This window comes from Leucopleurus acutus (assembly GCF_964270905.1).
Source record: "Leucopleurus acutus genome assembly, chromosome: 1".
Taxonomy (NCBI): Eukaryota; Metazoa; Chordata; class Mammalia; order Artiodactyla; family Delphinidae; genus Leucopleurus; species Leucopleurus acutus.
Window position 1 is genome coordinate 126,640,556 of NC_139142.1, and position 26,621 is coordinate 126,667,176.

General features: G+C 43.5%; 1 protein-coding gene across 5 annotated transcripts in view; it reads left to right on the forward strand.

Annotated features, from left to right (window-relative positions):
- The window catches only part of TCF12 (transcription factor 12), a 383,916-nt gene extending 369,721 nt beyond the window's left edge, over window positions 1-14,195 (forward strand). For all 5 annotated transcript variants that reach the window (XM_082846535.1, XM_082846531.1, XM_082846532.1 and 2 more), the window contains 2 exons: window positions 7,314-7,467; window positions 10,391-14,195. In XM_082846535.1, coding sequence (XP_082702661.1) covers window positions 7,314-7,456 — 143 coding nt within the window. In that variant the 3' untranslated portion in view covers window positions 7,457-7,467; window positions 10,391-14,195. The remainder of the gene's footprint in view (window positions 1-7,313; window positions 7,468-10,390) is intronic.
- Window positions 14,196-26,621: the final 12,426 nt, after the last annotated feature.

The following is a 26,621-nucleotide window of genomic DNA, read 5'->3' on the forward strand; positions in this document are numbered from 1 at the left end:
CTGGCTTTGCCCACTATGGGTGTTGTTTATACCCATGTCAATAAGGTGTCAGAGTTTCTTCGTTGATTCCTGATAAGGAATGCCATGAGGTTCTTGGGTTAATATGCACTGGCATGCCTGTGTGTCCCTAAGGATAAAAGTGTGGTTCATACAGACTTATCCACTGCTGACTAAGACAGCTCTCCCAACTGTTTTATTTTGATGGAATCTTTTTTTTTTTTTTTTGGCCACACAGTGCAGGTTGTGAGATCTCAGTTCCCCAGCCAGTGATTGAACCTGGGCTGTGGCAGTGAAAGCCCAGAACCCTAATCAATAGGCCACCAGGGAACTCCCTTGATGGAACCTTGAAGAAGCTTTGAAACTTCATTTTTTGAACAAAGTGTTTATTGTACACCTCCTCTGTCCCAGTCAGCTGTGTTCTAGACCCTGGGTTATCAATTAATACAGGCTTCTAGCCCTTGAGAGGTTCTATCATCAAACTTGCTTTTTTGAATATACTTATATATCTTCTTATTCAAAGTTACGAATGCCTCATCCTAAGCCTTTTTGCAAAGAATTTATAGATGTGGCCTTTGATTCCAGACCCCATCTCTAACCTCCCTTCATTGAGAGCAACTTTGTCTTCCTTATTTATTGGGTATTCATATAATATTTTATTTAAAGAAAGTTGGAAAAGAAAAAAAGAGTATGAGTGGACAGATGCTTGACAACTGCGACAAGGACCCTTAGCACTGATCATAGAAAGAATACTCTTTCTAAGGAAACCAGAGTTAGAGAACTTGAACACATTTTCAGAAAAACATAACACTAGTAATTAATTCATCTATTCATTTCCCTCCAGTGCTTTTAATGAATAAAAATGATGAATAGATAAAACACTTACCACTAAAACTAGATACTGCTCCTGCTGTCTTAAAACCCTTGAAGTACCTGTAAAGCGTAAATGTTAATGAAACCTGATCAAGAAGTTACAGACTTGGGACTTCCCTGGCAGTCTAGTGGTTAAGACTCGGCGCTTCCACTGCAGATGGCACAGGTTCGATCCCTGATCAGGGAACTAAGATCCTGCATGCCATGTGGCGTGGCCAAAAAAAAATTTTTAATAATAATAAAATATATTTTTTAAAAAAGTTATAGACTCCCTTGTGATATTCATAAAGACATTCTGATAGTTGCCACTCATCTGTGGCAGGAGCATTTGTCCCTTGAGCTTTCACTATCTCCTGTCACTTTACGAAATGTTTTTGTTCAATTATGTCTGACATTCAGTGGCCAAGTATATTCATCCTGCTCCTCAGCAGCCCAATATATTTTCTACCCTGACGCTACCCAGCCTTTTGTTGTCAAGACTGTTGCCTCCATCAGCACTGTGAAAGTTTTACTGTCGGGACAACAGTGGTGCCAGAACTTACTCTTGTACAGCACCTTTCCTTCCCACAGTTCATTAGAGCTAGAATAAAGTCATTTGTGTTCTTAAAAATCTTTTTTTTAAGATCAGAGGTACCTACTCTCAGATCCAAGCCATCAAAAATGAGAAATACCTCTGTTTGAAAAAAAGTTATAAACTCCATCATGCCTGGGTGGATCTTATTCATTCATTTGTAAGATTTCATCTTGTCATGATTCCATGCAAGCACCTAGAATAGAAAAGCTGAGTCTGAAAGAGGATCTAACATCTAGGCTTATCCAGCTGCCTACTAACTTTCTGATCATTGTTATGGGTACTGACTTTTTCACACTATTCTGGAAAGCTCTATATAAGGAGCCATTGACTGATCAGAATGAACAAAACTTAAATACACTGAACTGTAACTTCATTAGGGACTGCTTTAATATTCATAAAAGCCTGCCTTCGTCGCACCCTCAAACTCTGGGCTTCAAAGCCCAGAGCCTTTATTTTACAGCTTAATGTAAAAGCCGTGGGATCCATGTAAGACTCCTTGAAAGGCTGGCTATCTAACAGAGTTTCAAACCCTTCGTGTAGCCCATAATACCTGTGCCTTGTCTATAGCAGCACCTTCAGAGTTTGGTATAACCGCTCTCCTTCCCTGCACTTGATCTCCAGTAGTTTTGAGTTATTTTGGTAACCTGTCTACCTTTGAAAGCCTCTTCATCCCTGCAGGGGCCCTACGCAGCAGCCCCTGGGCCCAACAATTTCTATAAAGACATACATTTTGTTTACATGACCTACTTTGGACATCCTCTGGGCTCTCTGGCCATCCCCTTTGGTTTGGGGTAGTGTTCCAAGACCATGTCTAGCTGTCCACAACCTGTCATCCCTAGACAAGTGGGTATACCAGGAGGGCAACCAGACCTGGGTCTAGCAGTGAGTCCTTGAGAAAAGCACAAGTGGCTTCCCTTCCAAGCCTCAGATTTTGCCAGAGCATTTTTGTGCCTTGGTGCTCCACATATCAAATCCCATATGGCCTCTGTCATTGCCAATTTAAGCCTTTCTATTATCGTAACTGTAATTTTACCATTACAGTTTTACTAATCCTCAGCAGATTTCACATATTATCTTCAAGTTTGTCCTCTCAGCTTTACTAAAGATTAAGTTAGTGATCAAACGCTTCCTCCTCAAACTCTTTTCACAGGTCAGTTCGATAAATTCATTTGTCTTCTGGTGATAATTTAGGGACAATAGAACTATTAGGATTTTAGTTTACTGGTCTCTTAGTTAGTTCAAAGATAAATAAGCTAGGACAGCGGTTCTCAAATCTGGCTGGTCTCAGAATCACCTGAGGCTTTTCCTTTTCCCAAACAAATTTCCAGACCCTACCCTCAGTACATTTAATTCAGTTGCAATGAGATGGTCAAACATAGTCTTAGCATATTCATTGATAATACACCACTCCTTCCTAAATCTCCACTGAAATGAATAAAAATGGCATTAACCCACAAGGATAGAGGGGAGAGAAGATAATAACAAACAAGAGAGCAAAAGTAGATAGAGAAGTGGTAACTGACTGACTTAGACAGCAGAAATTAAATGGAACAGAGAGGAATACCAGCAAGAAGCAGAACATTTTGCCTTACAGGGCCCCTATCCCCTGAAAGCCTCTGGACTTTGGAGGTATTAACTATTGGAAAAAGCAGAAGTCAGGCATCAGACCTGAAAACAGAAAGATTCATTGGAGGTTTGCTATGGAAAGTTGGATCCCTAAGTCTCCTCTGTACTTCATATTGCTTCTGCCCTCTTTTCCCTTCGACCATAGAAGCCAGGAGGATTATTTTTAGCAAAAAGTGAAATCTGAAAGGCTGCAAATCTGAAACACCAAGAGGAGCAGAGAATGAGTGAAGTATGAAGCTGAGCAGTGAGACCTGCAGCCCTGTGTCCTGCTTTGTTTTCCTAATGCTGGCAACAAAGTATATTAATTCTATCCTCAAGGAAATGGGATAATTCTTTTCTAAAGAAATTAAAATACTCTAGAGAAAAGACCTCCAGATTTAGGAATTCCTGAGTAATAATTGCTCACTTTTGGATTACCATAGAGTAATAAAGCCCACCAGTTGATGTCTTACTTCTAATATTAAAGGACAGCCAAAGATTTAAGAAAAACCACCATGAAAAAGAGAAATTGAGATCAAACCAAACAAAAAAGAAAACAGAGACATGCAAAAAGCATTGGGAAACTTTTTTTTTAATAAAATTAATGTCTTCTAATAAGAGAAAATGTATGCATAAAAGAGAAAGAAGCCATGAAAAAGAAATTCAGATGATATGATAGAAAAAATATAGTAGAGGTTAGCTGATAAAACTGAGAAAAGTCTCCTAGAAAGAGATGAAAAATAGGAGAGAAGAACTAAAATTAGGGGGGATCAATCTAGAAGTCCAACATCTGACCAATAGGTTTAGTAGAGTAAGAGCAGAAGAGAGCAAAGGGGATTATCATGGCAATAATACAGGAAATTTACCAGTGCTAAAGAGTACATGTCTCAAGATTGGTAAACTCTAATCTTGTGTTAAGAATAATGATTTTAGGACTTCCCTGGTGGTGCAGTGGTTAAGAATCCGCCTGCCGATGCAGGGGACACGGGTTCGAGCCCTGGTCCAGGAAGATCCCACATGCCGCGGAGCAACTAAGCCCGTGTGCCACAACTACTGAGCCTGCACTCTAGAGCCCACAAGCCACAACTACTGAGCCCACGTGCCACAACTACTGAAGCCCGCACGCCTAGAGCCTTGTGCTCCACAACAAGAGAAGCCACTGCAATGAGAAGCCAGCACACCGCAACAAAGAGTAGCCCCCGCTCAACGCAACTAGAGAAAGCCCGCGCACAGCAATGAAGACCCAATGCAGCCAAAAAATTAATTAATTAATTTTTTTTAAAGAATAATGATTTTAATAATTACTTCAAGTTGAAGTGTATCATCATGAAATTTCAGAGCGTCCAAGTTAAAAGGAATATCCTAAAGCTTTTAGAGACAAAATTTAAATAGCTCAGAGACAAAGGAACAACATTCAAAATGTCATCAGAGTTCTGAAGAAGTAGTGCTGGATTCCAGGAGACAGTGGAACAATACCTTCAAAATTCTGGGGAAAAATCACTTTCAACCTAGTATTCTATATCTAACCAGACTATTAATTAAAATGTAAAGATAGGATAAAGATAGTTCAGATATGCAAAGACTTTAAAATTTTACCTCCCATGTACACTTTCTGAGGAAGCATCTGGAACATATGCTTAGGCCAAATGAGGACATAATCAACAAAGACAAAGGCATAGGATTTGGGAAAGAAAGGATCTAACGCATGGAGCAGCAAAAGAAAACCCCATAACAAGAACTACTAGGCCTAGAAAAGAACCAGTTTGCATTGAAAATAGAAGACTATTAGCTGTGGAAGAAAGGTTTACAGGGAAGGAAGGTGGAATTAATAGATAATATGATGATGTGTTTGAGATTTTAGGAAGAAATATTGAGAGGCATTTGTTAGACCTATTAGAGCATTTCGGGGGGCTGGGGAATTGTCATTACTAACAAATGAAAAGCAAAGCAACTATTAACTACAGGAAAAACAGTCCTATGAACAAGGAAACAATCAATACAAAATTCTTGACTTGCAAGTATGTCCACATAGATATAATAACAAATATTTACCTAATCATAATATTGAAGAAGTGACTGTTGCATTAGCCAAATATTGTGCTATAAACATGTTAAGAAGATGATATTATAGAGAGGCAAGTCCTCAGCCACATACCAGAGGGTAATAGCCCCTTAATAGAAATGTAAGAAAGACAGTTGCTTCTTATGCTCCGCACATAATGTCTGACTTCTTCTTACCTCTGTATCAGGCCTTCCTGGCTACTTAACATGTTTGCCATGGCCTGCTCACACAGACCAGGAAGTATGAAGCAACAGCACTAGGTTTTGCTTTTTTGGATCAAAGCTCACTTACTTCACATTTCGTAGAGCTTACTGTAGTATTCTCTTGGTTCTTCCAGCCCTGAGTGTTGTCTGACTCATTGCAGGAGTCTACAAAATCCTGCCTAACTTGAGTTTTTGGTTCTGGTCCTTTCCAGCTATTCTGATCGTGCCTCCTAGAGCCTTAGTAAGATAAGAGCAATGTTCCATTGTAAGAGAAATGTGAGAATGTTTCAATTAGCAAACGTTGAAATCTTTCTCCTCTTTGGATTTCACATGTTAATTTGTGCCCTCTTTTCAGTCTCTCTGGTCATTGTTTGAGACTATTGCCTACACAGTAAAGGAGATATGACACCTAATGAAAGACAGACTTCTCTTATTTGTTAGAGGTACACAATTCCTTGTTAAGAAAGCAGCTCCTGGGACTTCCCTGGTGGTCCAGTGGTTAAGACTCCGCACTTCCAGCGCAGGGAGCGCAGGTTTGATCCCTGGTTGGAGAACTAAGATCCCACATGCCACACGTGGTGTAGCCAATAAAAAATAAAAGCAGCTCCTAATATTTTTACATAGTGATGGACATGCCAGTTTCTACTACTAGTTATCCTGATAAATTAAGTAAGAGTGTACCTTCCTTTCTTCATTGCCTCCTCAGAGTTGTATAGGCTTCATGTCTTTTCCTAAATGCAGGGACTTTGATGATGAATGTTGTCATCATGTATGAGTAAAAATAGAGTCAGTAAATTTACCATAATAAAGTCTTTTGTCTACTTTTTTAAAACTCAGAAGTGAACTATAAATGTGTTTTGAAATATGCACATTCAAATATGTTTTTACTTTCCCTGAAAAAGAAAATACATTTAAAAAAATGCTCTACTATGTTGCATTCAGCTTGGGCCATCATTTCAAGAAAATCTAACATGTAAAAAAAATTACAACTTATACAAAATATTGTTTTCATTACAGGCTAAGTTTAAGTGGTCTTTTTATATTATATTCATTAACACATTTTTAATCAGTTTATAAAAATAAGTGTAACAACTTTTAACTGATACTGTATGTTATAAACTGAAACAAAAAACTATACCAGGAGCTGTCATGGGTTAGATATCTTGTACTTAAAACTCATTTAAAGAAGTTATAACAGGAACTGTAGTTCCTAAGTAGATTTTCATTCAGTGGGTTTTAAGTTCAGTGGATTTTCTTTATCTTTATTTCATATGGTAATATCCCACACTTTAAGCTCCTTTGAAAATGCCCACATCAGAAGTTCCATTCAGTCTTCTCTGCTGTCTCATATACAAAGCAGTAAAGGTTTTTATAACCCTCTCAATCACACCCCCAACCGTAGAAAGAACATCTCAATCATCTCGTTGTGCATGTAAATCAAAGGAGAAAAGCAGGATATACTCAGGCTACCTCTCTTCCTGGAGGGGTTGGCACATTTCCTATAGAGGAATGGCTGAGGGTGTCTCTTAGTTTATCATTTTCTGAACTGGTAGAATTCTAGATAAAGCACAGATGTACCTCTCCAGCACATAGAGAATGTCAGCATTCATAACAGTTCAATGTGTCTCATCTTCACAGGACACTGAGGAGATTCAGTAGACTAATAACAGCATTTGCCACAGTGTTTGGATGAAGCAGTAAAAGAACTGCTTTAAGATATTGATGTAGATCAAGTTAAACCCTGGAAAACTAAATCATAAGAAGAAAACACAAAATGGTCAGAAAGAAGTATAAGTTTTAAGGCTCAGTTAATGCTGAGGTTTTATGTAAGCATATCATTGTTGCCTCTGAGGTTATTCATTATGGGAATGGAATTACACAGAGATTGGTAATCCCCACAGAAAGAAAAAATAACAGCCATTTGTTCAGTTTAAGACCCAGGAGTCCATGATTCATAACTTCTGTCTCTAATGATGAAATTATTTTTTCCCTATTTCAGAGAGGAACCTTAACCCCAAAGCAGCCTGCCTTAAGAGAAGGGAAGAAGAAAAAGTTTCTGCCGTATCGGCAGAGCCACCAACCACACTGCCAGGAACCCATCCTGGGCTTAGTGAAACTACCAACCCTATGGGTCATATGTAAACATCAGCCAGGTAAGTATAAGTATGAAAAGAAAGTACAGGGAAATCCCCTGATTCATCTTAAACTGAGTTAGAACATTTGAACAGAATTCTCTGGTAGCACAGGTCATGGTAAAGGTCACATGTAATTTGGAATCCAACAGCTTACCTTTCTGTTATATAGTTAGAGAGCCCGTGTCATTTTATACCAAATTACTGTTCTCTTCAAAATGTGATACTGTCCTTTGATTCATAAAGAACTTTGGGCTCTCATGTTCTGGATCATCGTGTATACTCCCTCACATGAATATTATTCTGATCCAAGAAGAAAACAGTGCAATGACTCATCTATCAAAACATACTTTTGCTACCACTCATGGTCCTCATTCCTCTACTCAGAAGTACTTGATGGCATCATCAACCAGTATTCTGTTAACCATCTACCTCTTCTCTATCATGAAATCTTCATGCACAAAGCAGTTATTGCTTGCTTCCATTTGGATCATTAATGGAAGTCTGTAATACGCATGTTCCTTCCCCTGTAAGAATATTAGTTACACCTTGTGGAATCTATTAAAGAATGTAGAGGTATTGTATATGATAGAATCAGAACATCCTTCTCTTGGAAATTTTACTTGTTGAAAGACTGTTCTTTTTATCTTCCTCTTCATGAACTAAACAGTTTGCTTCTTTGTGATTTTTTTTTTAAAACAAAGTGACAACAGTAGTAGGAGGTTGTTGCCCAAGTAATTAGAAAACGTGAACCATCTTTTTCTTAACTATATACTTTCATATTATCTATGAGTTGTAAAGTTAATATTTGGGTGACAGAAATTAATACAGACCATAATTAAATATTTGAGTCAGTAACAAAATATAGCTCGCAGCATGGATTAGGAGTAGAACTGGTAACTCCATTTTTATAATCTGCCTTCAGCAGTGTATAGTTCTTTTCCTAGTTTCATCAGCAGAGTAAAAGCAGTAGTAAAAGTAAATGGATGGGAGGTTTGGAGCAGGAAAAAAATACTGAGTGCAATTTCATTTCGTCAGCTTTGTGGCTATCACATTTTGAGCTGAAAGTTTGGAATTTGATAGAATATTTTGTAAACTACAGAGATTAGTCAATAACTCACCTTTTCCTGAAGAAATTGATTTCCTACCACCTCTTCATATATCCTTCTTAGGATCAAACTAGACCAAAACGGAAGATTTCATTTGGGGACAGAGGAGGAAGTATTGATGTAATTATTTAGGTGTCAGTTATAATTCTAACATTAGCACACTGGAAAAAACCCTGTCATCCCTCCCACCAAAAACAAACAAACAAACAAAAAAACAGCTATAACAGACTGTGCATGTCAAAGGGGCTTTAGGCAAGAGCTAGTTAAATTACAGATCCTCTAAAATCCATGCCATTGCTTCATGTTCTGTGGAAACTATAGAATATCATGAAAAAATATTTTTATTCAAAAATAAATTTTGAAGTCTTTACAATAAATACAGGCAAGTGTTTCTTGGTGCAGAAGTGACTTTCTAAGTTGGCAGATTATGTCGAGGTACCTTCCTGTGGTCGGGTATCAGGTAACTACCAGGCTGTGAGAAGAGCACTTCACATTCACCTGTCACATTTACCTCGGAGCCTGGGTCTTCTTTTCTTGTCTCTCTAGTTTGTTGTACCCATTTCCTATTATTCTCTTCCCAGTCTCTCTCTAGCTCTTTCTCCATCGACTTTCTCTCCCTACCTCACATCTCTCTTCTCCCCTACCGTTTACTTCCTGTTCTTTCATTGCTTCTGTATCTCCTACTCTTTCATAGCTCTATCCTTATGTCTATTATGAGGAAATTCCCCCACTTTAGGTTAAAATTAAACCTTGAACATTCTTACCTATCAAAAAGAATTTTTTTTTTAAAAGGAGTGGGGAGAGGTTTCAAGGTTATATAAGAAATGTAGTAAATGCACTTTGTTCCATAAGATTTCAAAGGCTAGTGTTTATTATATTAAAATAAGTCTTAAAGATTGCTAATTTCATAAAGGTGGTTATCTGGTTTCATCTGATCCCTTCAATTCTTTATAGAACTGGATAGCAGCAGATTAAAACCAGCAAGAGATTGGGCAGCAGGAAAACGACTGCTAGAATCAGAATAGCTGATAAATGACCACAGAATGACTGACTATAAAAGCACAATAATATAAGGCCACGAGGCTTTGAATGTCTCAGTTATCCATCCCTAAGAACATCACTCTAATATAGAACCATACCGTGGCCCTTGTTTAATAAAGAGGTGAAAAGTATGATTCTTCTTAAAGCTATTTCCATCCAAAATGGCTGAAATGGGAAATTTCAGAGCTATTACTATGTATATTATATTAAGAATATAAACATAAAATTTATACTAATAGAGTAAATTTTCTTAGTAAATTCATTGAACAAACACTTACTGAGGACCTACCATGGACCAATAACTGAAACCAATGTGAAAATGAATTCAAAATGGTCCCTGCCCTCAGAAACTTTCAGTTTAGAGGAGATAGATATAAACAGTTAACACAGTACAGTGGACTGGATGTAGCAATAAATATATGCTTTAACGTCTCTCCACTGAGAACTGGATGAGTAGAACCTCAGAGCTCAGGTATTGCCAACCTGAATGTTGCCAAAATTAAGGTTTGCATAATTACCACAGCTGTTATATAATCCTCTATCTTGTGCTTCTATAATTACATGATCTCCTGTAAAAATCTTACCACATACATCAAGTAAAACCATTTCAGTTACACCTTAAAAGAAGAAACCTCATTTATAAGTCATGTAGCCGACTGCTAATTTAGTGTAAACCTGGGTATAAATGAGGAATACCAACTTGCTTTGTTTTGTTTTGTTTCTGGGGAGGTGTTTATTTTTAACCGTGATGTCCTAATTGGTTCTATTCTCTCCCTTGGCTCTCCCTGCCACAGTTCCAGAGTTATCAGTAGGCTAGATAGAAGGTGACCTCTCCTCATAAGGACTTGGACAACTCAGATTTTCTGAAGACACAAACCTGATAGGAGGGAGAAGAAAAAACAAAACACTTGAAGCAAGAAATGCAAATGTAATCCTACGATCAAAGCAGCTGGTCAACACTTCCATCAGAAGTGAAGATAGGAAGCTCATCAGACAGAACATCAGCCCATGAGATGTTCGCAACATATCAATTTGTTGCAAGCAGTGTGTCGCTTCTGCACAATCAGAGACTGTCTCGATCTCTCCACTCACCGTGGAAGTTGCCTTGTGCCTAAACTGAATTGACAAATGCATTGTAACTACAAATTTTATTTATTGTTATGGAACTGTAAGGTCTACATATAAAGGGAAAAAGTTAATGTGGAAAGCTGATCTCCACTCAGCTGATGCCAGCATTAGTTAAAGCTGTTCGCGTGCAGAGAACAAAGCAGTGACAACCATTGGCCCTTAGCATTCCCGGCATACCTATTAGTGTCTTAAAAAGGAAGGGAAAAGTCTTTTGTTGCCCTCTCCTATCCTTTTGCCATATGAATAGTGTTTTCCAAGAAATAGGAAAATATTACTTGGTATAGCATTTCTCTCATGCTCATTTTTTCATTCATTTTTATTTTTTCTTTTTGGGTGTTGTATTTGGTCTCTGAATCTGAATAGTTTATGGTCACAGTCCAGAATCCTCCATGTAGCCCTATGTGCTTTGCATATTTACTTTACAAAGATAAGCAGAGACCATCTGTGACCATAGCCTAGCTAAGATTTTTAAAAGGGGAAATTTTGTCCCCTATATTTTCCCCCAAATAAATATTGCTTTATTTCTAATAATAACAAGACTTTTCAAGCTTCTAGGTTTCATAGTAAAGCTTGTAATAGAAGTGTAAATTACAAGGGAAGAATTTACTTTTTAGAAATTGCTTTGTTTTCCAAGCAGTAAGTACTACATATAGTACTTATAAAGTGTTAGCTGTAAGTAAGCACAAAATGAATTTAAAATACAAAGAAGATTTTCAGGCTGTGATTATGTTGAATATAACAACCCAGTAGTCACCAAGGCAGGTAGTGTGATAAATGAACACACCACTCTGAGGCTAATTACCTAATGGAATACAAGAGCAATGGTCACCCATGTCCTTATTCTAGCCTTTATTTCTCTGTCATTTGGATGGCTGGTTAGTGGGGAGGAATTCAGTGGGTGATGTAATCAACTGCAAACCATCTGCCCTGTCCCAAGAAGATGAGCCAGATTAGCATTTAACCAGTCCTTGTCAGTCCATCTTAATACTGTGCATTAAGGCACCCCTCTGTCTCTAATCCTTAAGAGTTTTTTTTTAAGACATAATAATCACTTTGAACTTCCATGAAACCTGTCTTCCACCACAACAACCCTGGGAGAGAAAAACATGCTAAACAAGGTTGTCTTGGCTTAATAATTCCTTATAGCCAATATCAACAAGGGCAATCAGCACACAGAAGAAAGGACCCAAATCACTATGTAACTTAAAGATTTCTGTTAATTTGAAAGAACAAAAACAATTAAGACAGAACTTCAGATTCTCCAATCAGGATGATACCTAACAAATCAGTCTTTCGTGAACATAATGGACTTTCTGGTAACTTTAATTTGCCTATATTCTCCAATTACATCAGACTCTCTCTGTGGCCTTGTTCTTCATTTCAGTGTTAATCAGCTAAAACAGAAGTTGTTGCTTATGATGTGTGAGTGAACATATGCCACTGCCTGGCCTTTTTTCTTCAGAGCTTGTTGTCTTTTTCGCTATATTAGACTTTGCAGTATGCCCAGAAGCTTTCCTTCATAAAATAGAAAGAAAAAAACATTTGGCTTATTTTTCACTGTAGCTAGTCTTTTATACAATAATCTTGTAAGAAAATTTCTTGAATTCTAAATATTACTCTTTCTAGATTTTTGAAATCGAAAAGTTTTCAGTAAAAAGTTTCTTACTTTATTTTATTATATTAGGTAGTAAAAATGTAGGGTTATTTACCATAACCTGTTCATTAATATCAGAAATTTACAATAGCATTTTAAGACCATAGTAGAATTCTAGCATACCGTGTAGTACCTATGGAGTATTGTAAGAGCTAATTGTCCGAGATGAATTGCTTCTCATCTTGTTCTCCAGTTTCCATTGTTGGTTTATTGCAGATTTGTATCCTGTGTCAAATTCAAGGTATTACTGATAAACCTTTTGAACCAGCAGCAAGAAGTTCAAAATTTTTTCTGTCACTGTAACAGAAAACACAATATGTATATAACATTTATGTAGCAATAAATGTGCCATCTTTTTTTTTAACATAGTAAACTAGTGAGTTTTTTACATTCCTCTCTCAAACAGTAATGCATTTTGGTTTTTTTTCCTCCATCTCATTGCTCCCAGGAATGCTCACACTGCTTTTCTTTCTTTTCTCCCAGCTTTCTTGAGATATAGTTGACATATAATATTGTGTATGTTTAAGATGTAGAACGTCATGATTTGATATATGTATATATTGCAAAATGATTACCACAGCAAGGTTAGTTAACACATCTATCACCTTACATAGTTCCTTTTTTGCGTGTGTGGCAAAAATGTTTAACGACCACGCTGCTTTTCTTATGTGCATTGCCTGTGACCTTATCTGGGAAACCCATCAGGACAGAATCAGACTTGTAGAACTAAGCTGCTAATCTAGTCTATAGCTTCTCTGGGTTATATGTTTCTCCTCTTGCCCTCTCTACTGATAGTGGCCTTTTAGCCTTTTCCTGAAGGTTTACCAATGGTGATTAGTAGTTAAAATCTACTTATTTGTAGATCTAGAGAAAAACGAAGATGGAAAAGGACTCAAATGAAGCTTTCAAATTAACATTATTTGAAGCACTTTCACATGTTTTATGTCCCTTTTCTCACAAAAAGCCTATCATAATTAGGAGATGGTATTATTTACTGTTCTCAGATTAAAAGTTCTGCTCTTATCCCAGTTTTCACATACAGCCCCACTCCACCCCCCTGCCAAAAATATGCATAGTGATTATCCACAAGGACTTCAGCCAAGCAAGAGCCTAAAACAAACAGTGGATGAACTTTTTTGGACAAACTTTCGTAGGGCCTGTACGTGAGACACCCAAGATCATCGTCACACCCTCTTGGGATCCTGGCAAATTGCTTCTCTTGGTGAATTATGAAATCCACTGTTCACATTGGAGGCCCAACAGATCATTTTACTCGTAGGAGTTGATGAAAACAAACATTTTAGTTCGATTTTTCTTTATACAGATTGATGAATAAAATATAGATTATTATAGTTAAATGAAATCTAGAAACCATCTCATCAACCACCTCATTAATAGCTTTATAAAAACTGAGGCCCAGAGAGGTTGTATGTCTCCAAAAGCACATAACTAGTAACAGATTAAGACACTTAAAACTTGTCCTACAAAATCTTCTTGCCTTTACTTTTTGTCCTTTGTCTTTATAGATTTTTAGGCCAATTCTCTTCAGTGGCTTCACTTTTTTCTCTCCTCTACTACATTTTTTTCTTTCATTTTTCTCTCCTCTAGTTCATATATTTTTTCTTCCATGGAAACTCAGAATTTAAATGTACATCACGTCATGTGTGCATGCATGTGTGCATGCATGTGTGTGTGTATCAAAGGTTAAAGAGTATTAGCTTTGGCATCAAACAGTCCTCGATTCAGTCCAGGCTCAACATCTAGTTAGCTCCATTTCCCTATCTGAAAAATGGAGATACATATTAGAATTGTGTAAGTATTGAATGAAACAATGTATGGAAAGCTCTTACCTTGGTTCCTGTCACATAAGTAATAAATGATAAATATTTTTTAAATAAATAGTAGCTTTCCTTTTAACCAGCTCCCAGGAAGATTCTTCTTCAGCCATCCTGTGAGAGAGGTAAATGGTGGTAAAAATAACCCCAAGAAGATGTCAACCCATCTTTGCAGGAGTCTACATTCTTTGGGGGCAAGCCAGTGAAACATATTCAGTGCCCTCCAGTTGGGTACGTTTTATGAGGACTTTTTTTTTAAACCTTCACATTTCAAAAGAGTGAGCCAGTAGGCTTTGCCCAGTCACACTTTATGGGTTGACAGCTAAGTCAGTTTGGGTCCTCAGGAAGCAGATACCAAGATAGAAGTGCAAGGGCTTTATTGGAGGTAGCACCTGTGGGAAACAAAAGGGAAAGGAATCAGGAGTAATTAGGGATGGGATTCAGACCATGATGCACGTCTGACATCTGTGAAAGAAGGGGAGAGGAAGGCGGATTAGGTAAGGAGAACCTCAGACTGCCTGTAGCTCTGGACAAAGTCCTGGGGTCCAAGAAGATTGCCCATTGAGGAATCTTGTGTTGGACAGAAGTGGTAAGGTGCCAGTGTCCCTGTGGTGGGCAGTCACCTGGGAGTTACCTGAGAAGACAGGCCTCAGTTTGAATACTCCAAAGTTCTGCACTTGGAGGCTGAGAGCTAACTGCACTCCCCTGACTGGTTATCCCTTGAAGGGAGATCTCAGAGGTGCACCTCCATGGCTTTCACAGCACCTCATTGCTACTTCCTACAGAACTGGCAGAACAAAACCAAAGGGTCTTCTGCAGTCACTGGGACCACAGCTGACTTCAACAGGCTCATCAGAATTTCAAAAACTGCAATTCTTTCTCCCCTGGCATTGTGCTGTCAAGGAAACCTACATGTGTTATCAAGAAGGACAATTCCATTCCTCCTCCATTTTCATGGGCCATTATGTAGGCTGGTATAATCTGGGTCTGAGTCCCTAAAGTTGCTGTGTTATTCTGGTGTTCTTCACAGGACATTGTGATAGTCCGTCTTCTGGGTCAGTGGATGGTCCACAGGCTATTTGTGGCAACCTGGCTTTGGAAGGCCACAATGTCCTCATTGTTTTGAGGTGTTTCCCTATGCTGCCCCCAGCCCCCGGAGCTCTTACCTCTGCCCTGTACTTGGGGCATGTTTGTGTAAGTAGAAATATCTTTCTTGTCTTCTTTTTCTTTCCCTCTTTAATCATTTATTCCAGAAGACATCTTTAAAGGGCTTTTCTGTTCCCTTTGGCCTAGACCGCTAGTCTCCCAGAACTGATGTGGGGCACTGCTGCATGTGGCCAGGTTCTCCTTTCTCACTCATGAGGGTGGGGTGCCCCCCTAGACAGGGTGCCTGGCTGTGTGGTGTCTCAGGCTCTCCGGGCCATTTTATCCTTGGAAACTGCAAGCACAATGCCCAAAGCTTCCAAGCCTGTTAAAGCCTGTGAAAATGCAACCTGAAAAATATTGTGCCAAAAGATTAAAAAACTGCAAAAATGAAATTAATTTTAAAAACAATTACAAATATCATTTCAAAATTTTATAGCAAAATAAAATTACTATTTAATGTGGGATTTGAGCTCATTTCATATATTTTATACATACATACATACATATATGTATATATACACACACACACACATATGATGGAAAGGCCTTAAATACCTTCCAAAGGTTTAACACCTTGGGTTCCTTCAATTCCAGTCTCTTTCATTTAATACATTTGTCTTTGGTTTCTTAATAACCTTGGGAAGACAACCGCGTCTTCCCCTCTGGAGGTGAGGACCATTGGTGTATCTCTGAAGATCTAACCTGCCTAGGCCGTGAGAACCCCCCGAGACAGCACGAGTTTTTTAGAAGCGCTAAACAGACCACTCTTCCCCTGCTTCCAGGGTGAGTTCTTCCTCAGTCCCTTGCAGCCCTATGAGATTTTTTGCTTTCTCCCATTTCTCTGGCCTTCAGCCCCTTCCTACAAGCCTGAGTTTTCTCCTGGAGAGCTGGTCCTTGTTGAACTGAGGTGGTAGCCCAGTGTTGGGAGCAGGCCCGGGGCAGGGCCTCTGGTCCGCAAGCTGGAGGGATCACGTTGTCCTGAAATACACCCAGCCATCAGCTGTGATAGATTTTCTCCATCCGAGTACTCCCAGTGGCCACCCTCGCAACTCAGGGAAGCCGGATGATGTTCCGAAGCAGCACCGTGATGAAGCTCTGGCCCCTGCCTTGCAGGGCTGTGGGCATTGGGAAGTCCTACTTATGGGGCCACCTCACACTCAAGCTCCAGCCCCAGGAGCCTCTCCTGAGGCCTCCATCCTGTCGGGCTGAGCCACCACACCCCACTCATGCCAGGCCACCCCCAGGTCATCCTGCCTCACGCCCAATAAAGCCTGTGCTGAAAGGACCAGGGTTGTTTTTCAGACTCTTTCAGCAGGGAGGTATTGATCAACCCTGATAGTGCAGGGAGCTTGATCTCACCCCGGACTGGCAGAGATTAATTAGCTTGATTCCCAAGCATAATCCCTAATTAGGCACAGGAAGAAAGGAAAGAAAACACAAAGGAACTATTCTTCTTCTGTTCCAGAGGGGGAGGGGGAGGAACGGGAAACGGAGGAAGAAGCAGGTAAACATATTCCAGCACCTGAGTGCCTACGCAACCAACCCAAGAGCACAAACATTGCTGAGCAGGGGGTGTCTTCCTGCGAGGATCTCATATGAAAATGTGCCTCTAGTTTCTTTGTTTTGCTCCGTGCCTAACGATGCACAGGAAGGTGCGATTAAGCGCTACGCCTTGAAGTACCTGCTCTAGGCTTGCTCAGCCTCCAGAGGCTGAGGTTGCCGCAGGGGAGAAATCAGCTCCGTTGGGCTGGGAGAAAAGGGTTGGATGGGGAGGGGGTAATCACCCTGAGACCCGAGTACAGATAGTGAAAGGAAACATTTCCCGTAGCTGAGAAGGAGGGGGCACCCCTTCCAGAGCCCAAGAGTGGGCTCTTGTCTAACTCTCGGAAATGAACTGTCCGAGGAGACACACGTGCTGACAAAGCAAGAGACTTTATTGGGAAGGGGCGCCCAGGTGGAGAGCAGCAGCGTAAGGGAACCCAGGAGAACTGCCCTGCCACGGGGCTCGCAGCCTTGGGTTTTATGGCGATGGGGTTAGTTTCCGAGTTTTCTCCGGCCAGTCATCTTGCTTGGCCCATAGCTGGTGACTCAGGGTCCTTCCTGGTTGCGCACGCATCTCTCAGCCAAGAGGATTGGCTGGATTCCAGCGTGAAGGATTCTGGGAGGTTGGTCGTCTCCTCCGTCTTTGGGCCCGTCCTGAATTCTCCTGGGTAGTTTTCCGAGGCAGCGCTTCGTTTCTTATGGGAACCTCCTGTGGTGAGACAACTCAGGTAAGCGGGTTATCATCGTGTCTGGCCAAGGCGGGCGGTTTTGGTCAAGGGTTCCCTAACATTATTACTAGCATTTTCTAGAACTTTCCAGCCAGGACTGACGGGTGGTGGGGAGGGCAATGGGAGGAAGGAGGGACCTCACTTAGCCGTGAGATTTGGCCAATCAAAACTTCACCCCGGGGCTTCCCTGGTGGCGCGGTGGTTGGGAGTCCGCCTGCCGATGCAGGGGACGCGGGTTCGTGCCCCGGTCCGGGAAGATCCCACATGCCGCGGAGCGGCTGGGCCCGTGAGCCATGGCCGCTGAGCCTGCGCATCCGGAGCCTGTGCTCCGCAACGGGAGAGCCCACAACAGTGAGAGGCCCGCATACCGCAAAAAAAAAAAAAAAAAAAAAAAAAAAACTTCACCCCGGGGAACTTCAGTTTCCTCTTCTGTAAAATGGGGGTAATTTACAATCATACTAGCTCGTGTGATGGTTCTGAGAATGAATTGAGTTCAGAGGTGCATGGCACACAGTAGGCACTTTCTAACCCACCTAACGAAAGCAAACCAAGGGAGCAGCAAATCAAAAAATGATGTAGCCGTTCAGAAAATAATTGTTTATATTTTTAGGTGTGATTGTTTTTCTGCAAGTCCTTGTCTTGTAGAGATGCGTGTGCTGTAGTGTTTACAGAGGGAACGATGAGGTGTCTGGAATTAGCTTCGGTATAGGGCAGGCAGCGGGGGTGGGGTGGGATGACAGGGTTTAGATGAAACAAGATTGGCTGTGAGTCTATCCTTGTTAAACCTGGGTGACAGATACATAAGGGTTCATTATGCTCTTTATTTTGTAGATGTTTGACATTTTTCATGACAAGTTGAAAGAGAGGAGAAAGGAAGGAAGGAAGGGAGGAAGAGCAGGAGGAGGGGGCCGGGGGGGTGGCGGCAAGAAGGAGGAAAGAAGATTCTGCCTAAGTGTCCCTTCTGAAACCTTCCCCAAGCGCCACATTGTCAGGGGACAGAGGGTGTTTTCTGCTCATCCTGAGCAATGAGACCCATGAGGAGACAGGAGGGTCATCCAGGGAGCAGCCCCAAGCGGCAGAGTCCCTCCGGGGACCATGGAGAGAGACAGCAGGACAGGGTGACAGCGGACAGTGGATCCTAGCACAGGTCTTGCCCGTGACATTGGGTGGCGTAGGGCCATGGGACCAGAAGGGATACTTAGAGGGGAGAACAGAAAGAGCTGTGGAGGAGGAAGCAGTGTGAGCCCACTTCCCTACCTAAAGAAAGGGTGGCAGGGCCGGCAAGGTTGAAGGTGGGGTGCTCCAGGATTAGAGTGGGCCTTTTGAAGGAGAAGGAGAGCCTGCGGTACCCCCAGGTACCAAGCAGCTGGTATCTGGAGAGACACAGGCCACTCCGGGTAGTCTGTGGTCTGGAAATTGGAGTGTCTGCTCCCCTCACCAGCTGGCGGGTGGCCCTGGTCTAGGTGCTGGGCCTCCACCAAGGGCAAAGTTCCCCCAGGTGCCTGCGTGGGGAAGACAGGCACCCCGATCCCTCACGTGACCAGCCGGAGCGTCCCCATTTCCCTGAGGCTTCTCCAGGGGTCCCCACAGGACTGAGAACCGTACCGCGGTGACCCTTTCCCCAAGGAAGTGCTGTGTCCCAGAGCAGCCTTCATGGGGGTGACATGTCCAGATCTGCCCAAGAAGGCTGGTGATGGAGAGAGCAGAATCTGCCAATCAGTGTGGGGAAAAGTGGATTCTGCAACAACCTTGATGAGGTTAAGAGCTTGGGGGGGCCTGGGAAGACCAAATGTTTAATATTTGGGAGAGAGACTGTCTAAACAAAGCAATGAGGAGGCCGCTTTGTAGTGATATGAAAGAGATGAATTAGGTTTATCCGACATCAAAGGACAGGAGATACAATGGGGACTGAGGCCCCCAGGCAGCGTGGGCAGGGCTGGAGCAGAGACTTCGCAGACTCCGGTGTGGTGGAGAAGAGCTCCAATGGTATGTGTCTGAGCATTGCTTTGAAGCCCCCTTCCATCGTTTAACACACTTCCTAAAACCTCCCCCAAAGCGGCCTTTTCAAAAGCAACATTTGCTACCAACCAGGAGAAACACAGGAGCCTGCCCTCCCCTGTTGACCGTTGAGAAGAGGGTGCTTGCTGACTGTTTCTTCTTGAGGATAAACTGAGGATGGGGGCCTGCCCGGCAGGCGGTGCCAACAGTGGAACCCACTGAGGCTCTGGGGCTCAACAGAACTGAGTGGGAACCTGCTTCTGCTTCCACTGACTGGGTAACCCTAGGCAAGTCACTTGGCCTCTCTGAGCATTAACTGTTTTGCCTATAAAATGGAAACAGTAATCCCTAAATCACCAGGGTATGGTGTCCGGCAGAGGGAAGTTGGAGAAAAGGAAAAGACCCCTTTGGATGGATTCTGATGGGCGCAGAAAGAACTAAACCAGTCACCCCAGGGGGCCTTTCACCAAACTCCTGGCAGAGAGCTGATTACAGTCTCCACTAAGTACCCGACATCTTCCTGGGCCAGGGGCGTCCCAGGGGCTGGGTATCTACTGCACAGCCTGCCAGCCCCGGCTGGCTTGTTAGAACACAGGATGACTTTTGTGGTTCATTCGACCCCCAGATTCGATGATGCTACATCTTGATCACACATTTTGAAATGTTTGGGGGTGAAATGCTGTGATATCTGGGATTTATTTTAAGATATTTTAGCAAAAAAAAAAAAAAATGTAGAGTAGATGAAACAAGAATGTCAGAATATTGATCATTCTTAAAACTGGATGGGCTTCCCTGGTGGCGCAGTGGTTGAGAGTCCGCCTGCTGATGCAGGGGACATGGGTTCGTGCCCCGGTCCGGGAAGATCCCACATGCCGCGGCGCGGCTGGGCCCGTGAGCCATGGCCGCTGAGCCTGCGCGTCCGGAGCCTGTGCTCCGCAGCGGGAGGGGCCGCAACAGTGAGAGGCCCGCGTACCGCAAAAAATAAAAATAAACTGGATGAAGATTTATTATTTTATTCTCCCCTACTTTTGTGTATGTTTGACATTTTTCATAAGAAGAAGTTAAAGTTATAAAAATACATGTCAGGGGCTTCCCTGGTGGTGCAGTGGTTGAGAGTCCTCCTGCCAATGCAGGGGACACGGGTTCGTGCCCCAGTCCGGGAGGATCCCACATGCCACGGAGCAGCTGGGCCCCTGGGCCATGGCCGCTGGGCCTGTGCGTCCGGAGCCTGTGCTCCGCAGCGGGAGGGGCCGCAACAGTGAGAGGCCTGCGTACCGCCAAAAAAAAAAAAAAAAAAAAAAAAAAATACATGTCAGGTTCTTGTAGCTCCAGTTCCCTGCCGGGTGGGGCTGAAGCTGGCCCGATGGGACTCCCTGTGCCTCCCTCCCTCTCTACCCCAACGTTCAGGGTCTTCTGAGGTGGTGGGCACTGCACCTGGTGCTGTGGGAAACCCAACGATGACCACAATGCAAACCAGCAGGAGAGGCTAAGACATTAATGAGAAATAACAAGGCAGCACAGCAAGGGCTCCCCAGGGTGCGGACCCAGGGCTCTGGACCTGAGAAGGGAGCAGTTAACTCAGACAACAGAGGGTGTCAGGGAGGACTGACCATGGTGACAAACTAATAGTAGCAGCAGGATCAAGCATTAGCTGGGGTCCTAGGGGACTGTGGGCCTCACATGATGGGGGGTTTAGAGCAGAGGTACATTCACTGCGTCGCGTGGATTCTTATGCTTGCTAAAGTGAGCTGAATTCTAACTTAATGCATTTGGAGTGACACAAGACAGGAGGAGTTAGACATGCCATTGAACCAGCAGGACGTTTTTAAAGCTCAGTCCAGCCATTGACCTCAGGTCCTCTTGGTAGAAATAAATCAGGTTTCCTGGGCAAACCTGAGTTCCATTCCCTCATTCATTCAATCATTCAGTTACAAATTCTTTTTTATTTCTTACAACTCTGTGGGTCAGGGATTCAGGCAGGGATCAGCTGGGCAGTTCTTCTGCTCCAAATGGCGTTGGCTGGGATCACCCTACCCTCAGGGAGCTCCCTCTCTAGTTGGGGTGGCAGGTAGGTTCCTACACTGCTAGGACGGGGAGCACACAGAGTTCCTACACAACTTCAGGAGAAGACTTCACACCTTCAGTCTCCACAGGTAGGAGTCCTTCCTAGTGCATGAGAGGGTTCTGTGTTAGCCAGCCAAGCACACACAGAGTCTGGAGAATTACAGTGTGGTACTTTACTCCTAGTTCAAGTCATATCCTCTACAACATACAGACTGCACAGGGCAGGGCGAGGTGTGTGTGTGGAGGTAACCCCTGTACCCTACTGCACCCACCCCCTCCCCCAGCTCTGCAATGCCGGCGGTCCTGGCACCTCCACCTTCAGGGCTGACTCAATGACTCCTCTGCTAGCAGGCCCGGTAATAGGCACCCGGCCCCTTCCCCCTCGTGACTCTCTTTCCTGCTTCCTCTTCCTCCCCTGCACCCTCCTGTTCTTATCCGACCAGGACTGGGCCAATCACTCAGCACCATTGTGGATGGACAGAGGGGAAGAGCCAGCAGATCCTGGAGACAGGCATCTGTGAGATGACCAGAGCTGTCCACGGCCACGACAAGCCTCCTGCATCGTAGTCTCCTGGGTGTGGTCACACACGCCAAGACTTCACAGGGTGTGACCACAGGCCCCTGTGCTGTCCCAGCTTTGGGGTGTGCACGGACCCAGGAAAAACTCAGTATTTGGGGTGAGGAGGGGACTTCTGGGAGTTCACACCCCAGCCCCTCCACTGTTTGTAAAAAGTGGGAGGCAGCCAAGCAAGGCAGAGCTCTGGGCCAGCTCCCCATCCCAGGTGCTCCGTGAGACACAGGGGAGGTGGAAGAAGGGAAGCCAAGGTCCTTTGGGAATCAGGTGACTCAGCAAGGGACCCCAAGCAGTTAAAAGTGAAATTTTGTTTCTTGTGATTCAGGAATTCTTATCCCACCCTGTCTCTCCACACCTGGGCAGGGGAGGGGTCCCAAGGCCCCAGAAGACACTCTCAGGTCTTCCTTTAATGCCGGGCAGCATGGCTGGGACAGGCTGGCCTCTCTAAGCCAGCTCGGGGCTATCTCGATGGAAGGAACCACAGGGGAACCTGCAACCAGGTTCGTGGTGGGCTTTATTCGTTTGCCCTGTGGGGTTTTCTACAGGGATGCTGCCATGCCCTGGTCTCAGCCTCCTATCTGTTGCCTGGCACCCTGATCCCACTTATCCTGGAGGGAGAAATCCCATTTTCCCACTCCCACCCCCACGCTCCTTTCTAGAGCAGCCAGGGTGAACGACTCAGTCCCTTCCCTAGAGTCTGACGGCAGCGTGTCGGTTGGAGGGGGATGTGGATTGGGGCCATAAAATTTTCTCAATCATTGAATAAAGGATTTAGACAAACTAAATATGTTAGGCTATCTATATTAACTACATGAAGTAGATTCATTTTTCAAAATTTTAAATGTCTCAACTTTATCCAGAGACTGAAAGGCCTATAGCAAGCCAGGGGAGGGTGGGGTCTTTGAACGTGCTCAGGGAAAACCACTGGCTGCTTGATTCCCCAAGAAAAGGGACACAGTCAGTGAGATCTCTGCCTTTTCTGCCAACACCGGGGTCCAGAGAAGGCAAGTGCTCTTCCATTGAGGGTGAACAAAGTCAGATAAGATGAGGGAGCTCAAAGCAATGGAGGGGCTGGCATGCGGGATGGGTGTTTTATTTACCTTTCTCAGTGGGGAGCTCCCCAGAAATACCCGGGGTCCACAGAGATCTCTCTATTCCAAATCGCAGGTCTCCTCTCCTCTCTCCTGCTGAGAGAGCGAATCCCGGCCTTAGACTTGATCTGCCCTCCAGCCAGCGACCTCCGTTGTTCCTCCTGTTGGATCTGATAACAACAAATGCAGAACTTCAGCAACCAGTTGGTTTGAACAAGAGGTGGGTCATCGATTTAATGAAATGTTCACTAGAAGCCCCCCACAAAGAAAAGGTCCCATCTGGGGACTGGGGGTAACATGGCGGGCTAGTGGGGGACCCTTCACTTAACAGGCCAGTCAGGTCACTATTGGCTGGAGTGATACCCAGAGTTGGGATTATTTGTTTCCAAGGAACTGAAATCTCTGGGGAGGAAGTATGTCCCTATTTGTATCTTTGATTGGGAAGCAGGACTGTCCCCCACTCACTAGAAACAAGAGAAGGAAGATATGCCATCCTAGGTGCACATGGGTTAGTGCTAGGCTGTGTGAGTGTGAGTGTGGGTGAGGTGTGTCTATGTGCCTGTGAACTTGTTAACCTTTGAATCTGGATTTGAGGACCACCACTCTGAATGAAAAGACCCCGTCCTTTGAAGAGTATACCACTCATGGGAGGAGAAAAACAGAGAAAATGCCTGTGAAACAAGGAATGACGTATTGGGGGGATAACATATGTAAAAGTGCCTAGAACACAACACTCAATGAACAGCAGGTGACATTATTTGCAGACATAACCAAGGGTGTTATTTAAGATCAAAAGCTTCAGAGAATCAGGGGTCTGGATCTGAATCCTGGCTTGGTTTGTGACGTTGGGCTTAATCTTTTTTTGTTTAACTTTTTCTTTTCAATAATTTTAGGTTTACAGAAGAGTTCCAAATACAGTATAGAAAGTTCCCTTGTATCCTTTACCCCGCTTCCTCTAATATCTTATATAATGAGGTACACGTATTAAAACTAAGAAATTAACAGTGGTACATTACTAGGAACTAAAACTAGACTTCATTCAGGTTTTACCGTGTTTCCCACTAATGTCCTTTTTCTGTTCTAGGATCCAATCCATGATACCATGTTGCATTTAGCTGTGTCCAGTCTGTGACTATTTCTCAATTTTTCCTTGTGTTCTCTTGACTTTGACACTTTGAACAGTATAGGGCAGGGACTGTAGCTCAATTTATAACTTTTTCTGGCCTTTCCTCACGCCAGGTTATGGATTTGGGGGAAGAACACCACAGGGGTGAAGTGCCCTTATCATATCGGGGGGGGGGTATCTGCTATCGACATGACTTATCACTGGCGATGTCGCCTGTATCACTTGCGTAAGGTGGTGTCTGCCAGTTTCCTCCACTGCAAAGTTACTCTTTTCCCTTTCCATGTTTTATTCCTTAGAAGCCAGTCACTAAATCCAGCCCACACTCAAGGACAGAGGAATTAAGCCACACCTCTTGGAGGGAGGGGTAGTCACGTTACATTTGGAATTCTGTAAGGCAGAATTGACCCTTCTCCCTCATTCTACTTAATCTTTTTCAAGCCTCAGTTTCTCATCTGCAAAATGGGCTATTCAATGGAGAGGCTTGTTGGAAGGTTTAAATAATATAATGTGTGAACAGTCCTTAGCACTAACAAAGGTTAAATATTATGATCAGAAATGATCCAAGACACATCAAACTATTTGCAGCAGTCATTTAACTTGGCCCATTGTGCAGCTGTCAATGTTGGTCTCCTCTAGACACGGAGAGTGAAGGCCCCTGAGAGGGGCAGTTTGGGGCCAGGCTAATGTTGGGCTGCTTTCTGCCCCTCCCGAGAGCCCCACACACGAGAGGGGAGGTCTGGAGACAGGATGCCCAGAGCCCACTGAAGGCACGGCCTAACCACAGATGTGGTGTGTGGACTGGATGTTGGTGAAAGATGATAAAAATGTGATAAGAACCAAACACCTGAGAAACCACTCCGGAGGCCAAGACCAGAGTAGAGCCTAACACATAGTGAGCGCTCAGTAATTAGTCATCGACTGAATGGCCCAGTGAGAACTAAACAAAGAACACTGGACTGGGAGTCCTGTTACTTGGGTCTTTCAATCCAGATTTTTTTTTTTTTTTTTGCCAATTTGCCATGTGACACTGAGCAAGTTACTTAACTTGTCTGGGCTTCATATTCTGGCTATGTGAACTGTGAGGAAGTTGGGGAAAGACAGGTCTAGGCCCAGGCTACAGAGGCAAGGCGCTCACCCACACTTCTCCCTCATCACCCCACTTTCTGTGACCCATACTATCTGTGGGACTCTCTACTGTGCTTTCAAAAGCAGATGCCGATATCTTAGCACTTACTGAAGGCCCAGGGCATCGTTAGAAGCTTGTCAGCATGTACAGTATGGTAAAGGCTGTTGCAGTACATGTTCTGCCTGTTTTTGCTCTGTGCTTCCTACATGTGCTCCTTTGATTTCTCTTCATCTGCCCCTGACTGGTCTCATCTCCTGTTTGTCCTCAGCTGCTGAAAGGGCCACGTTTGTTTTCATTACAATAGCATCCTTGGGGAAACTTCCCTGTTGGTCCAGCGTGTAAGACTCTGCCCTCCCAATGCAGGGGACCTGGGTTCGATCCCCTGTTCAGGGAACTAGATCTCGCATGCGTGCCGCAACTAAGAGTCCTCATGCTGCAACAAAGATCCCGTGTGTCACAACTAAGACCCGGCGCAGCCAAAATAAATAAATAAATATTTTTTTTAAAAATGGGGCTGGGGTGGCCTTGTGCTCTCCCTACAGGGGCCCCACTGGCACTCTCTGAAAGACAATCATATCCTTGCGTTTCCTCCATGTTTGTTTTTAGACAAAGATGTGATCAGAGGGGCTCTCTGGACTCATGGCCTTCCGAGGGGAGGTTAGCTTGGGTCTTCACCCCAGTCACTCATAACCTGAACATGTATATTCCTACGCCGAAGCAGAGCTGTTCTCCTTGCCCTTCAGGGAAGAAGCCTGGAGTCTGGGGAGGGAGATCATGAGACAGGAAAGGGCTCTTCAGAGATGGAGGTGGGGTGGGTTTGATGAATTATTCTTCACATTTGATTTACTTTTCGAACTGGACTTCTCCTTCCCACAGGGGCTCTTTCTAGACCTAAGCTGCCTCTGTCGGGGCTGCCTTAGTGCCAGGGTATCTCCCAGCTTCCCAGCCCTCTGGCCTTTTCCTCCCCTACCAGTGTTCCCAGAGCTCCTGCCCTTCTCTGGTCACCAAGCCGG